Raw genomic sequence first — 14239 nt, 5'->3', positions numbered from 1 at the left:
TCCTCAGCTCTGTCACTGGAATTGTCCCAGCCTTCGGTCACAAGAGACAGATTCACAAGACAGAACACAGATGAGGATGTACACGATGGGGGATACTGTGAAATGTAACAGCAAGGACATTAAAAGGGATTAATTCAACAACAGCTATTTTGTTCCAGTCTTAAGAAGTTTCTGCAGTTAAATTCAGCACAGAAGAATGTCAGACTTGTGTGTCTATGAGTTCTCTGCCCAGCATCTTGACCTCTGGGAAGGAACCAGTCCTCTCACTGAGCCAGCAGAAACAGTTCATTTTCTAGAGAACCTCAGTGCTGGGCACACACCAGCATTACACAGAGTAAGAGAATACAGACTGACCCAAAAATGCAGGCACGGGCACTTGGTAGCACTCATTTAATTTCCACTCCCAACAGCTCCAGCTTTATTTGGTTTGACATATGCTGAACAGAGATCCTATGTCAAAGATCTTCCAGGTCTGCTCCCAAGCTTCTCTCCCACCTCTTACATGCCTGGGTGAATTACCAGTGACCCAGAACATTACTAGATATAAGACCACGGTCAACTGCAGCTACTAAGCGAAGGCAGAAGTTTGCAGCATCAGCTATGACAGCAGGGACACACTTTTCCCCTCTAACCCTCCTGTTCCAGGCTCCTGGAATACATGTAAAGCAGTAGGACTTTTGTCAAAACACAAAAGGTGAAACAGAAGGTTCCCTAGGTGTGTGCTCTCCAGAACAGGAGGCTTCAGGTGCTGCCCAGCCCCACCACTGAGCCAGCAGTGCAGCAGCTGCAGACACAGCACTGCTTTGCACCAGCTGGCGCAGGTCAAGTCCTGATCCTGGAGCTGTGCTCTTTGCTGCAAGAGAAGAGGTGCAGCCAGTACCTTCACTGAGGCAATGCTGGGCCACCCTTCAGCCTGGAGTAGTTCTTTAAGATTTTTTCCATGTCACTTTCCTGAAGGGTCTGCATTTCCTCCTCACTCTAAAGCAGCGAGCTCCTCCAGCAGCTGCTCTTTCTCCTGCTGCAGCTCCTGCACGCGCTGTTTGTTCTGCTCCAGTCTGTCCTCCAGCCACTGCAGCAGGGGCCCACTGATGGCAGACATTTGGCTGCAGAGGTTCTTTGTGAACACTGCAAAGAGCAATGACACATCGTGCCAGGGCAGCACAAAAAGACTCCGTGTGCTACAACACCCCCAAAGCCACGAGACAGCCAAGGAAACTTTCCAGCATCTGCACAGCAAGGTCAGGACCAGCAGCTTGTAACAGGGAAATGCCATTTCAGTGTGACCCAGGCAGGGATGACAGACTTACAGTGAAAATCTGCACACAGCTAATCACTGCTGCTGATTAATTTCTAAATTTAGAAGCATCGCAGAATGCCTCATTTCCTAAACGTGTGAGAATGGGCAATGGGGTAATAAACTTGGAACAGAAGTGGGATTAGAATTCACCCCATCACAGTGGCAAAAGGAAGATGTCACACCCCTGTAACACCTATAAAGTGCCAGGAGATGGAAGTGTCCATACAGGTCAGCCAGAGACTACTTTTAACACTCAACAAATCCCAAATCCCCTTTCCTGTTCCAGCAGGAAAAATAACCTAAACAAACCAAGCTCCAAAACAATCCCAAAGTCTTCTGTGATTTTAACCAATTCTACAAAGCCTGAGGGATACAATATTCATGAACCCCTGGATTAGGGTGTTTTACAGCCTTTGAAGTTTTTAAGTTCCTAGTTACAATTCTGTTCCTATGTAACAAGACTCTACCATTTTGATTCTGGGAGCAGCACCCTGGATTGTCAAGTGCAAGAAAGGAATCCTTACCTGAGCCATTATGGATCTTGGTTACAGAGTCAAGATGTGTGAGGCTAAGGGGAGGAAAAGAAAGCAGTTTAGAGACAAGACAGAAGGGAATTGTGTACTAAAGCCAGGCTGTAAAATCAGTGACCAGACCAGAGAGCACCTAAAGCTCTTCACCTGCTGAAGCCCTGCACACTCACAAGGATAACAACCTGTGATCACAAAACCCCAAAATTCTGCTGCTAACCCCAGGCTCAGCTCTACAGACTTCAGTAAGTTCTACAGAGGAACAGGAGTTGCTAATCCTTCACTTCTACAGCTTTGCTAAGGCTTTGGCAGTCTAAGCACAGCAACAGTAGAACACGTCAGCAACAACAGCCCTGGAGAGGGGCAGAGCCCAGGGCTGGTACCTGTGAATTCTCCTGTAGGCATCCTGCTCTTCTTGGCAAAGGATCTTGGGCAGCTCCACAGCTGATTCCAGACACACTTTCCCAATGGTTTCATGGGGGACAACATGAATGGGAATTTCAATCCTTTCATATCTAAAAGGGTACGAGGTATAATTAAAAGCAGCAAACAAAAAATATGACTTCTACAACCTTCCAACGTTCTGTGCAAGGCCTGGCAGTGCTGCACATCCACTTTTGGGAACACATGCCTGAGCTGACAGGCAAAGGGAAGCATTCTATACCCACATACTTGTCTTGAATTTTAACTGTAAGGTGCAAACCTGAGAGTTCGATTTCTGCAGCAAAAAGGCGGTGCTGCTACACAACGAATTGCAGCACAAATTCCCACCCTGACCTCAGCAAATCTTAAGAGACTAAATAATCTAGGCTAAATGAATCACTCCTGATCTTTAGATTCTCTTCCAGCATGAGCAGAAGTCTGTGCAGGCATCTCTGTACATCTGCTCCTCACAACAGGCTGAGAAGCCATTAGAGACAACCCAGAGAACGGAGAGACAAGACAAAATACAATGGGACGTAATATTCTTCTGCTGTACTCACTCTGAGCTCTTCTGGGCCTGAATAGACTGGAAACAGGTATAGAGAATTCTGCCTGTCTAGAAGAGATAGCAGAAAGTCAGATTCCAAAGGCAAAAAAAAAAAAAAAAAATCTAAAACCACACATTGCTTTAGGGAGCTTTCAATAGAATCCCAGATGTTTTGCTGTGATTTGCTTGCTTAAAGCAGACATTGATAAACCCTTTAATGATGAAAAAACTCTTTAAGCAGCAGCTGCCTGGACAGCCTAGACCTGACTGTCAGCTTATCTCACTTGTTCCCCTGCCCTTGGGATCACAATCCAAACCATTCCCACAGAGCTTTCCATGTGCTCTGCCCTCCCTGAGGCTGCCCCCAAGGACTGCAGCTCTGCCCTGATGTTTCTCACGAGCACCTGGAGGGTTTGCTGCCATCTTTAAGTTGCCTACCTTGGTGTTCTTGTCCTCAATGAAGCAGGAAAAGATCAGCCCTACAAACCCTTGGTCCATCATCTGATACATGGCCTGTGTGCGGACATCTGCAGGGACACAAATGAGAGTGAGAGCTGCCCTGCAGGACTGGGAAATGATCTGGCACCTTCTGAAGGGTCATCTGGAATTTGGTAACAAATCTCACAAACTTTATGTTTACATCCTCACTCTCTGTGACTTAAGTTTAAACAAACAAACAAACAAAAAATTACCCAATTTAAAATGTAATTAAATAGCAAATCTTTAAAATAGAAGATGAGCTCACAAAATGGAATTATCTCACATTTCTTTATCAAAGTTTTCAGCTATGCATTATCAGAAATCACCACAGCAGGCCTGGGATCCCCACAGCCAGGGTCTGGTTTTTCTATCAGGAAGAGCAGCAGCACCAGCAGCAGCTGCTCTGTGACTCCTGGGGAGCACACACAGCAGTGAGACCCCTGCAGCCCACCCTGACAATCTGCTCCTACCAGGGAATGTTTCAGGCTCAGAACTGTTGGGATGTGCAGCTCTGGAGCTCCAGTGAGCGAATCCCAGGATCAGGAGCGGGGAGTTTCCCCCAGAGCCCAGCCCAGGGCTGCTCTTACCGACGTGTGAGGGCCACACGGTGATGTGGGGGTGGGAGTGGTACCAGCCCACCACCCTCATGGGGCGTCCTGTCATCTCAGCCAACCTGTGTGAGGGTCAAGGAGCCTTGGGAACCAACAAAGGGAAGGGCTGGATGCACAGGGGAAAACAGCAGAGTTTTAAAAGGGTCTCCTATCAAAATCCCAGATCCCTTTGGAGGAGTGATAAGGAAGTGCAGGGAGCTGATGGGAACCTCTCCCCCAGCACCATCAGGAGTCACTGCTGCAGAAGCAAATTGGGATTTTGTTTGCATGTGGCAACAAAGAACATTTCAGCAGCTGTCCAAGCCAGGACCCCAGAGCGTGTGCTCCCCCAGGGCAGCACCTGCAGCCTTGCTGACCTTTCATCTCCCTGCTGAACTGCCACCCCCACAAACACACTGCGCTTTTACCTGTGACCAAACACAAAACAGAGATAAAAACTTCCTAACACAATTCCTCTGCAAACGCTGGAACCCACTAAGACTCCAGGGAAAGGGAACCAGCTGAGCATCTGCAGGAGGGAGCAGCTGATGGCTTCAAGCCAACTACAGGCCTGAAACACGGCCCTTGCAAAGAGCTCTGGGCTAAAGCACTGCACTGGCACTGCTGCTGTCTGCTGAAGGATATCTCTGCTTCAGTGGAGGCAGCTGAAAGCTGCTCCGGTGAGATCTCCACGCGGTCTTTCCTCTTGTCCGAGCGGCGCAGGATTATCACAGAATGGATGTGGACGATTCGGCTGGTGTCAACCTAACGACACAGAGGGCAAATCCGTCATTGCTCTGCTGGAGAAACAACAACGCGCAGGGCACTGAGCATCACGAGGCACAGGCGTGCACGCCGGGTTATGGGGCTGGGAGGCTTTCCTGACTCTGAGCTTCCACTCTCTCAGGAGCTGACCGCGCTGGCGGCTGCCAGGGCCGCAGACGAGAGGAGAGCCGGGCTCGTTCTACGCCCGATGCCGGCGGTCACAACCCGCATAGGCAGCGCCGCCACCCGCCCCTCCCCGGGGCCGCCCCTCCGCGGGCGGTACCTCTCCGATGCAGAGCCCCATGACCTCCTCCTTCTCGGTGCTCAGCGCGTGGTTCAGGCACACCAGGAACGCGTCCGCCTCCAAGTGCACCGCCTGCACCGCCATCTTGCCTTCCCCGGCCCCCTGCCCCTCGCCCCGCCCCGTCGGCGGACAGACCAATAGCAGCGGCGCTCGCGGGCCGCCCCAGCCAATCGGCGCAGCCTCCGGCGAGGCCAGCGGTGCGGCGCGGCGGAAGGGCCGTGCCGCCCACGGGAGCGGCGGCGCCGGGGTTCCGCCCGCGTTCCGCGCGGCGGCCCATGCCCGCGGCGGAGCGGCGGGGGGCGGCGGGGCCGGGCCCCAACGGGACGGCCCGGCCCGATCCGGCTTAACCCGACTCGGCTCGGCCCGGGGCCCCACCTGCGGGACCCGCGGGCGGGCGCGGGGAGGCGGCGGGTCCGGGGGGCGGGGGACGGCTTTGCGCGGCGCACGCGGCGCGGCGGTCACGGCGCGGGTGCAGGTAGGTCATGGCGGGCCGGGCCCGCCCGCCCGCGGCCGCCTCACGCTCGGGGCCGCCTCACGCTCGGGACTGCCAGCCCGGCCCCTCGGCCCCGACCCGAGTCGGGGACGCGAGGGCCGTGGCGATGCGCTGCGCCTTCCTTCCGCTCGCCCCGGGCCCACGCCCGCGCCACACCCCCTCCCCTCCGGCCCTTCGTGCCCGGCTTGGCCGCACCGCTCCCGCTCCTCGGCCCGGCTCTTGCACCCCTTCCCTCGCTCTCCCTCGCCCTTCTGCGTGGCTCCCCCCGCGTTACGTCCATCTTTCTGTCTTCCTGTTTTTTTAGATCCCACCAAAGCTCGGCCTGCCCTCCCCACGCTGCTGGACAGCCCGGCTGGTCGGTGAGCATCTGCTACCCCTCAGTAGGTCGGGCAGAGCGGAGCGTGGAGCCAGAGGGGCTTGCTCCAGGCAGAGTAGAGTCCAAACCCCCAAGAAGAAGCTTTAGATTGTTTCCACATGCCCTTAAGTCACCAGATCATCAGATCGCTGAGTTGTTGGCAGAGCCGGGCTGGGTTTTTTAGGGAGGCTCAGCACCCTCCTAGCCCTGAGGTGTGCAGGCAGCTCCCGTGCCCCCACAGAAGGCCAGGCTGGTCAGCCTTGCTCTGGGCGCTGTAACTGTGTCAGCACAGCACTGCTGAGCCTCTGCAGTGCTTTTCCTTGGTGCCTAAATGGCAGCTGAACTCCCAGTGGCTTTTTAGAACAGAAGGTGGTAAAGGGTGGAGTTTGTTCAGCACACTGACCTCTAGCTCTGGGGTGCTCCAAGCAGCACCTGGAGCCATTTCTGTCACTGTTTCCATTAAATATTTTAATGTACCCAACTTAAAACCGAATAAATTGTCGTCACTACGAGCTGCATTCCTCCTCCTGGCCATTTTGACATTTATCCATGTCTTATGGCTCAGAAATCCATCCAGATCCCAGAACAGTGTTAAACTCCTAAGATTGATGCTAAGGTAGACAGAACATCTGCCAGTGTTATTCCTGTCTGTGGGGATTGGGATTTGAACCTCCCCAAAACAACACTTTGAACAGCTCAGCTTTCTACAGCTGTGTTGGTGGGAATGTTAAAGTCTCAAAGAATGATGATGCAGCAGTCCTGCAGATTTAAGCTGTTGGGGTTTTTTTGTTGGTTGTAGTGGGTTTTTTGATAGGTGATGAAGCAAGCAGTGTAAGAACCCGGGTTGAAAACTTGTTTAAAATATAAGTAAGCTTTCTTCTCCTTCCACCCATGTCTTCCTTCAGGCTTTGTTTTTGATTTCTGATCAAACCTGCAGAAGTAGACACTGTGTGTGTTTTCAGGTGCACTGTCTGAGTGTGTGCTTGTGGAATCTCCAGTTTCTTTGGCGTGTTTGGGTGCTGCAGACAGAGACCTGTCCTGCCTCAAACCCCATTCCTGTCCCATCTCAAACCTATTCCTGTCCCACCTCTGACCCATTCTGGTCTCACCTCAAACCTCATTCCTGTTCCATCTCAAACCCATTCCTGTCCCATCTCAGACCCCATTCCTCTCACACCCCAAACCCAACTTATGGTTTTGCCTGACCTCAGGATTTTCCCTGTGGCACCACCTGGGCACCTCCACAGACCAGACTGAGTCTTTCAGCTTTGCAGTTCTGGGGGAGCTTGGGGCAAATCAGTGGGGCAAAGAGTGAAAACAAAAACCACACATTAACCTCTGCCCATCCTGCACAGTGTCCTCTGCACAAGACCTTGCTCTGTTGTCCTGGATCTGCCATCTTCGCTGCCATCTCCACTCACCATGAACACAAACGTGCACGTTGTGCTTTAATCCTCCTACCTGTAGTTCAGCCAGGCTGAACCAGGTCAGTATTTGGATAGGAGACCTTGCAGGAGAGTTTATTACAGTAAGAAACACAGCTCACTTACTGAGACGTATTTTTCTGTTGCTGGAACCACTCTTGAGCCTTCTGGTTCTGGGGATGATGACCCATAGAAATTCCAGCTTTGAATGGAATAAAAGCAGGACCATGGGCATTTGTGATCATGATGGAACTTTCTGCAGTTTACTGCAGAGTAGGAGAGTATCCTGGCCGAATTCCACCTGGGGTGATTACGTTCAGCTGACTGAAAATGAGCAGTGGCAATTGCTGTATTTCACTGTTGGGCAGCGTTCCACACAGGGGTTTAAATTTGTAACGTGCCTTAGGTAAAGCAGAAAGGAAAAGAATTACAGAAATGTCCCTTTAACCCTAATTTCCTGCAGGCCTTGTGAGGCTTGTCAGGCTGCTGTCACATTCCTGTAGGTGCCATGATCCAGCTGGCAGGGCATTCCTTGGAATGCCTGTCCCTCATCACAGGGTGGCTGTGAGAGCAGCGGTGCTTTGTGTAGGGCACACACACATTCCCACACATCGAGCAAGGAAACAAACAATGGGGGGAAAAAAAGCAGTAATGAAAGAACACTCAAAGTTTTCTTTGTGACGGTGCTGTTCAGGCTGATCTGTGGTTGGTGTTTTGTTCTCACAAAGGCTGAGTGCTCCTTTGGCTCAAAAAGGTAGAGAAACACTGATGTAAGATACAGAAGGCATCATGCAAGAGTATTATCTGTTATATATGCACCCCAATGTATAACGATAACATTTTTTTTTTTCTCTCCCTGACTTTCCCTCCTTTATTTTGTACCCAGATTTTCTTGCTCCTGTTTGAAATATGCCTTATAACCTTACAAGTTTTCGGAAGACCACTGTGTTTCACTGGGATAAGGAATATTGCATCTGCTTCATAGCAGGAGGATGTTGTATGTGTTACAGCTTAACTTTGTTCTACTTTACACCTAGATAAAGGATGAAGACTGTCTGTACCATTTTGATTACCTCTTCTAGGGTTCACAGAGAATCATTACCCCTGACCTCAATTTGCTAATGGCTCAGCTTGATCTAACTGGCACACAGATAAAAAATGTGCTGTTAAACAAAAGTTACAGTAGCAGGAACCACCTCAATGCCCCAAGCTCCTCTGCCCGTGTCGGTGGCTCTCTGTGACCAGCCAAAAGCCGAGCGCCGCAGTCCCGAGTGCTGCTCCCGAGGAGTTTGGGTGTGAACGGACAGTGCTGCCACCCCGAGAGATGAGACAAAGGACCCCGCACCCCGACAGCTCTGCGAGCTCCAAAGATGAGAGTCCTGCACACCGACTTCTGTGCTTTGTCTCCAGACTGATCTTCGTTCCTGTTAAGCTCACCTCACTGCTGGTCACGGGTTTTGCTTTTGGGATTTAGAGCACCTCATTTTTCCTCCCCCTCCCCGTTTTACACAAAGACTGTTAATAGGACTGTTAGCGGCGCGAGCGAAGCCGACGCTCGCAGGGTTTAACTTTGTACCGATAGCACCTTTTGCCCCAGAATGCCTTACCAACGCCACCCAGCACGCGTGTCCCAGCCTACGACTTGGCCTGACCTTTCCGCTGCCTCAGGCGCCACCTCAGCCTCCCGAGCTGACTTTTAGGGACACTTCCGCACGTAGCATCTCATCCAACGAGTCACACACCTCCTGCCTGCCGGCTCCGGGAGCTGTCTCCGTGAATGTGCTCAGAGCTAAAGCCGCCACGCGTGCTCCCCGCGGGCCGATGCCGTCCAGCTGAGCTGCGGAAGCGCCCGAGGGATGGCACAGGGCGGGGAGGCCGGCGCTCCTCCCGTGCGGCTCTGGGTGCGGCGCGTAGGGGTTTACTGCGATGAGCACCGCAAAACCTGGCTCGTGGCTGCGGAAGAGGCAAGTGCGCGCTGTGGGGTTCCCCCGTGGTTGTAAGCGTTGCTGTTTGGGGTGCCTCTGCCAGTAACTGCCTGCTCTGTTTGTTGCTTTCCCCCAGGAGGAAGGTATGCTGAGGGCTCGGATCCAAAGAGTTCAGGTTCCCCTGGGTGAGGCGCTGCGACCCAGCCAGCTCCCCCCATCCCGGCTGCCTCACATGTGGCAGCTGTCCCAGGGTGAGCAGTACAGGGATAGTAACTCTCGCGTTTGGGAGATAGAGCACCATCTCATGGTAAGGATGGTGGCAGCAATAGACCATAGTCATGCCTGTTTGTGAAGTCATTTGAGATCCTTGAGGGACGGCAAAGGACTGTTATTTTGTTGAAGTCCATTAGCTCAAGCACGGTAACTGTAGACGTATTGAACTTTTCCTTGTCGCTTACAGCTTGGTGGTGTTGAAGAATTGCTGCTTAAACTCGTGCCTGGGGATTAATCTGGTATGTGCAGACGTTCCCCCTGCTTTGTACCGTGCGCTGTTTACTCCCGGTCTTTCTTTAATATGAATTTTTGTCTTTCAGGAGCAGTGGCTCTAGGAAGATGCCATTGTCTGTTTTGTACAATAAAAGGTTCTCTCTCCACTGAAATGCAGCCACCTTTGAGGTGGAAGCAGTTAAACAACACGCAGCAACATCACACAAGAGTTTAGGACAGGCAGTGAAGAGGAGTATTGTGACCAAGTGAAGCATCAGGGGGAGTTCTAGGTAGGCAGAAAGCAATTGCCCCGAGTGGAATTTGGCCAGGATGCTGCAAATAATGCCCTAGTGATACTGGAAACCGCTGTGGGCTGGTGACGTGTCAGAAACTGGAAAGGCAGCAGCTCCCAGCTCTGAGCAGAGCCTGAACTGTGGCTCAGAGGGTTCAGTCTCCACCACTTTCGGTGACAATGGTGCTTTCCTTAGAGGTCTCCCATTCAACTACTGGTACCACCAGCTTTTGCTTGGCTTTTGATCTTACACTGACACAGTTACAGCTGCAGAAAAATCGACTTGAGTGTCTGAAATCCTTTTCTGACGGATATGAACAAGATGGAGCTGTCCTCCAATCTGATTGAGGGGTTTTTGGACAGAGGGAGAGGATTTCCAGGAGGCTTTCTCCTGAAACAAAATGGAAAAAGCATTTCTCGTTGGCTTTATGGCATGTACACAACTGAGTTGTTTGGTTGATTGTTTTTTCAAAAGCCTTTTCCAGCTGCAGTTCCATGACTTGCCACCCAATCCTTGGTGGTGTAAGGCTCACAGAGGTGGATTTCACATAAATACATCTCTCAGTATAAGGTCTAGAGATAGAAAACTCTTAAAATTTGGTCAGCTGTGTTAATTTGAATCTTTTCTGGAATCTTTGTACATCCAAGTGGAAAAGGACACATTTTAACTAGAGAAAAGGAAAAGGCTTTTAAACTTAGTGACATAAACCTCCCCCTATCCATTGTCCCCATCATCGTCTTTTAGCAAGACACAGAGACGTCTTGTGTATGTTGGCAGGCACCTGCAAGCAGCAGTAGATGTTTTCTGAATGATGACAGTGGGGAAATCAGGAGCTCCTGAAAGGTGTGGCTGTAGGACATTGTCGTTCCCCCACCCCCTGAAAAGAACCTTGATCTACAGTAACGTTTTTCTATCATTTCAGTTCCTGAACATGTCCCAGAAGGATCCCTGCCAGAAACAAGCCTGTGAAATACAGAAATGCCTGCAAGGTACCAAGTCTCATTTTGTCTTTGGTCTCTTGATTTTTGGTGGAACTCAATTCTTTTAACTTAACCTTGTCCTTTCACCTTGAGAAGGAACGAAGCACATTAGCATCACCTGGCTGCAAAATGAACAAAATTATAATGTCTGATTTTAACAGAATTGCTTTGTGCTTAATTGTAAATAATGAGACATCATTAGTATAATCCAGAGCATTAGTAACAGTAATGTGCTTGGAGTGTTCTCCGTGCTGGCAGTGAGATCCCAGGTGTATTTCTGGGACTCAGCTGTGGGCAGGGAGAGCTAGACATTATAATAAGCTCTCTTACAGCATGGTTACTGAGGGAGTAGGTGGATTGTATGAGAAGACTGCAGAGCTGCTCCAGGGCTGTTACAAGAGGTGAGACAGAAGTCTGTCAGTCTGTCAGGTTAGGTGATCTGTCCTCGAGGTATGAGATGGTCTTCATGTCCCCAGCATTTGTCTAGAGATGACATTTGACTGTCCTCATGGTTTGGAGCATTCTCCCATGAAGGACAGCCTTCTCTGCCTGTACTACTGCACTGAAAAGCTGATGGTTGACCCTGTTTCGGTCCCATCTGTGACAATGTTCTTTTTATAACAGTTGTGGAAGTTATTCCAAGTGTCTTGCCTGTGTAGGTTTGTGTAGAGTGTTGATCTGAATGGTTAAGTGTTGGCAGAGCAGCTCTTTGCTGCATGTACTGTCACTGCTGCCTGAGCTGTCATTTTGGAGTGCTGCTGTTCCTGTATTGTGCTGTGGAGTTGTCTGATGTGCACAGATGAAGCAGCTGAGTTGAGAGAGAGCAGAGGAATTTTCCCCTGTAAAAATTAAAGTACAGAGCCTTAACTGAGGAATGCACAGTCAGTGTACCCAGTGTGTGAGATGGAGGGTGGGAGCTGGACCTTTGGGAGATGCTGACTTCTCAAAAGTCATTGTTCCAAAAGACCTTGCTGCTTCCTCTGTGAGACTGAATGCCTGCTGTAAATCTCTTTTGTGTTTTCCTATCTGTGTGTGACTTTCAGGAATGCATCCTTGACAGATAACGGTGTGCCTGTACACAGCTACAGTTTTAGAAACAAAGCTGCAAGGGCAGAGGGACGGTTAGGAGAGCCTTGGAGCACTCATCAGCCACAGGTTATGGCAGAGAGAGATCAGCTCTCCTCCCCAAGGGCCTGCTGTGCCTCCTGGGCTGGCAGCTTGCAGAAATCACCACACCCTTTTTCTCAGGGGTGATCTCAGTGTTTGCACTGCAACTCACTCACCAACCCAGTCAGGGAATTCACAGCCCGGTGATCACAGCAGTGTGGTTTGCTCATTAACCTAAAGGTGTTCACTGCAGCTTTCTGGGCTCTCCATGGGTGCTGTGTGTCTCACATTATGCTGCTGTTGCCTCTTTTAATCTTTTAAAAATCAGTGTGGGTGTGAGTGCAGCTGTGTAGTGGTTGCAGCGCTCATCCAGGGCAGAGCAGGTGGCTCTGCATGCCCTGTGTTTCTGGGCAGACAGGCCCAGACAGGTTCTTAACTCAAACCAGACTCAGTCTCTTCCTGCAGAGCTCCTCTCTGAGAGCCTTTGGCCACAGCTTCACAGCTTTAGATAGCTGGAACCGAAGAGAGGGTTTTGTGAGCAAGAAAATGATGGAATGCTTGTAAGCAGCTGAAGAGCTGGGCTAGGTGTGCTCCCTCAGGGAACAAAGCCCTTTCCTCTCTGCAGTCCTGGTGTCTCCTTATTTTCCAGCGAACAACTACCTGGAGTCCAAGTGCGAAGCTGTGCTTCAGGAGATGCGGAAATGCTGCGCTCGGTACGGCAAGGGCAGATCCGTCTGTTGTTCAGGGTTTGAGAGAGAAGAAAGGGAGAGAGAAAAGGTTAAGTTGGCTTCAGAAGGAATTTCCCCACCACCTCAGTAACACAATGCAGCTCCAGCGGGTGCTGGAGTGTGGACTCACTTGAAGAGCTCGTGTGTGTTTTTTTCAAGCCTTCTTTAGACTTTCAGAAAAGCCAGATTGCTCCTGGAACACACCGTTCGGCACACCAAAAAGCATTACACAGTACCAACTTATGGCCTGGTTAACAAACTTTATTTTCTGTATGAAAACATAGTCTATGTTGCCTCTGCATCACACCTGTGAAATGTCAACTCAATGTTTTTAGGATGCTTACCTTACTCTAATCCATCCTTGCTCTTAAAATGGAGAATTGAAACCGAGTTATTCTGGCTTCCGGAGCGAGAGGTACAGGAAATGAGCTCAGAAGAGTGAGTTTAAACATGAAACAAACCCATCTTGATAACAACAAAGGTATTGCTGCCACCACGCAGTAGTTCCAGACAACATTTGCCTGTCCAGTGGTTCAAGCTCAAGAATGGTAATCAGGTCTGGTGATTGTTCCTAAGTCTTGCATAGATCATGAGTGACTACAAGTCACTTTGCCTAAGTGCCTCACTTTTCCACTGGACAGAGTTGTTTATTTTATATCTGAATTGCCTACACGCTGCTATTTGCATGATAAAGATGTTACAGGAGTATTATTTCAGGGATTGCTACAGGGATAGGCTATTTTTTTAAAAAAGCAATATTCATTTGAAAGATTTGACTGTTGATACAAAATTTATAAACTTATGTCTAATTGAACACCTTTAAGCAATATGCTTTGAATCCTAGTCTAATTAAAACTGCTGATACCCAAAGGCCTGTCACAGAGCCCTGGGCTAGATCCAAGAACTGACTTAGGTGCTGCTTACTGAACAAGCAGTTGTAGGCAGTTATTTTCCACACATCATTCCAGACTCACTCCCAAGCCGGCTGTGTCTGGACCACAGGAGAGATGGCTTTCCAGAAGCTCTCGGCCATGCAGCAGAATTTCCTGTAACCTGTAGGAAGAGCTCATAGACAGGTTCCTGCACCACCCTTCAGAGCTGCCTGTCTCGCTGTCCCCTGTAGCAGGAGTCCAGGCACCCAAATATCAGGCTCCCAACCCACTAGCCCTAACTCTGTATTAGATCTAGCCGTAAAGGACTTTTGTGCTGTGATCAAGTACAACTTACTTATGAAATAGAGCTTCTATAAACCACTGAGGCCTAGGCACAATAGTTGTGTGTATTGAAGCCTAGAAGAGCAAACCATCTGTATTCACTGCTCTGAAATACCATGGTACAAAATAAACGACTGGAAGAAATCGTGCTTTCTGGTTGTTTGTGGAGCTGCAAGCCCGGTGGCTTGGCTGCCATTCACAGCCCAGAGCCACGAGTCATCATGTTTAAATAGAAGCTGCTTGGTATTTTTATAACTGGGGCTGAAGATCAGAATGATTTAGGGCTTGTCTTCCCCTCCCA

At 50.1% G+C, this 14239-nt stretch overlaps 2 protein-coding genes across 18 annotated transcripts; one reads left to right on the top strand and one right to left on the bottom strand.

Moving 5' to 3' along the window:
- Window positions 1–371: 371 nt before the first annotated feature.
- BRCC3 (BRCA1/BRCA2-containing complex subunit 3) lies at window positions 372–5043 on the bottom strand. The gene is made up of 8 exons (XM_040084114.2): window positions 4913–5043; window positions 4510–4629; window positions 3862–3949; window positions 3233–3321; window positions 2808–2863; window positions 2208–2339; window positions 1822–1865; window positions 372–1125 (listed from the first exon to the last, which is right to left on the bottom strand). Exons 1-8 carry the CDS (start codon window positions 5015–5017, stop codon window positions 974–976), a joined length of 786 nt encoding a protein of 261 aa, XP_039940048.1. The 5' UTR covers window positions 5018–5043; the 3' UTR covers window positions 372–973.
- Window positions 5044–5350: 307 nt separating this feature from the next.
- On the top strand, window positions 5351–14078 carry LOC120762018 (cx9C motif-containing protein 4-like). 17 transcript variants are annotated; one of them, XM_058423193.1, is made up of 7 exons: window positions 5351–5408; window positions 5731–5785; window positions 7137–7267; window positions 8092–9169; window positions 9267–9437; window positions 10832–10898; window positions 12646–14078. In XM_058423193.1, the coding sequence occupies exons 4-7, from the start codon at window positions 9062–9064 to the stop codon at window positions 12813–12815; spliced, it is 516 nt and encodes a 171-aa protein (XP_058279176.1). In that variant the 5' UTR covers window positions 5351–5408; window positions 5731–5785; window positions 7137–7267; window positions 8092–9061; the 3' UTR covers window positions 12816–14078. The 17 variants fall into 17 exon arrangements, 16 of the variants coding, with proteins under 16 accessions (XP_058279176.1, XP_039939908.1, XP_039939895.1 ...); XR_009208453.1 differs by lacking the exon at window positions 5351–5408 and adding an exon at window positions 9591–9642 and having other exon boundaries at window positions 5587–5785; window positions 12646–12716; XM_058423195.1 differs by lacking the exon at window positions 5351–5408 and having other exon boundaries at window positions 5597–5785; window positions 8092–8202; window positions 8288–9169.
- The last annotated feature ends 161 nt before the right edge of the window (window positions 14079–14239 follow it).

The sequence above is a fragment of the Hirundo rustica genome, chromosome 21 (genome assembly GCF_015227805.2).
Source record: "Hirundo rustica isolate bHirRus1 chromosome 21, bHirRus1.pri.v3, whole genome shotgun sequence".
NCBI classification, from domain to species: domain Eukaryota; kingdom Metazoa; phylum Chordata; class Aves; order Passeriformes; family Hirundinidae; genus Hirundo; species Hirundo rustica.
This window is presented reverse-complemented; position numbering and strand designations above follow the sequence as displayed.

Excerpts from the sequence above, each read along its gene's own strand:
- BRCC3 (XM_040084114.2), bottom strand. The coding sequence starts at position 5,017 with ATGGCGGTGCAGGCGGTGCACTTGGAGGCGGACGCGTTCCTGGTGTGC. Across the intron at positions 2,864-3,232 it reads TTGAGGACAAGAACACCAAG|ACAGGCAGAATTCTCTATAC; the intron begins GTAGGCAACTTA and ends TATCTCTTCTAG. Across the intron at positions 1,126-1,821 it reads CAAGATCCATAATGGCTCAG|TGTTCACAAAGAACCTCTGC; the intron begins GTAAGGATTCCT and ends TGCTCTTTGCAG.
- LOC120762018 (XM_058423193.1), top strand. The coding sequence starts at position 9,062 with ATGGCACAGGGCGGGGAGGCCGGCGCTCCTCCCGTGCGGCTCTGGGTG. Across the intron at positions 9,170-9,266 it reads GGCTCGTGGCTGCGGAAGAG|GAGGAAGGTATGCTGAGGGC; the intron begins GCAAGTGCGCGC and ends GCTTTCCCCCAG. Across the intron at positions 9,438-10,831 it reads AGATAGAGCACCATCTCATG|TTCCTGAACATGTCCCAGAA; the intron begins GTAAGGATGGTG and ends CTATCATTTCAG.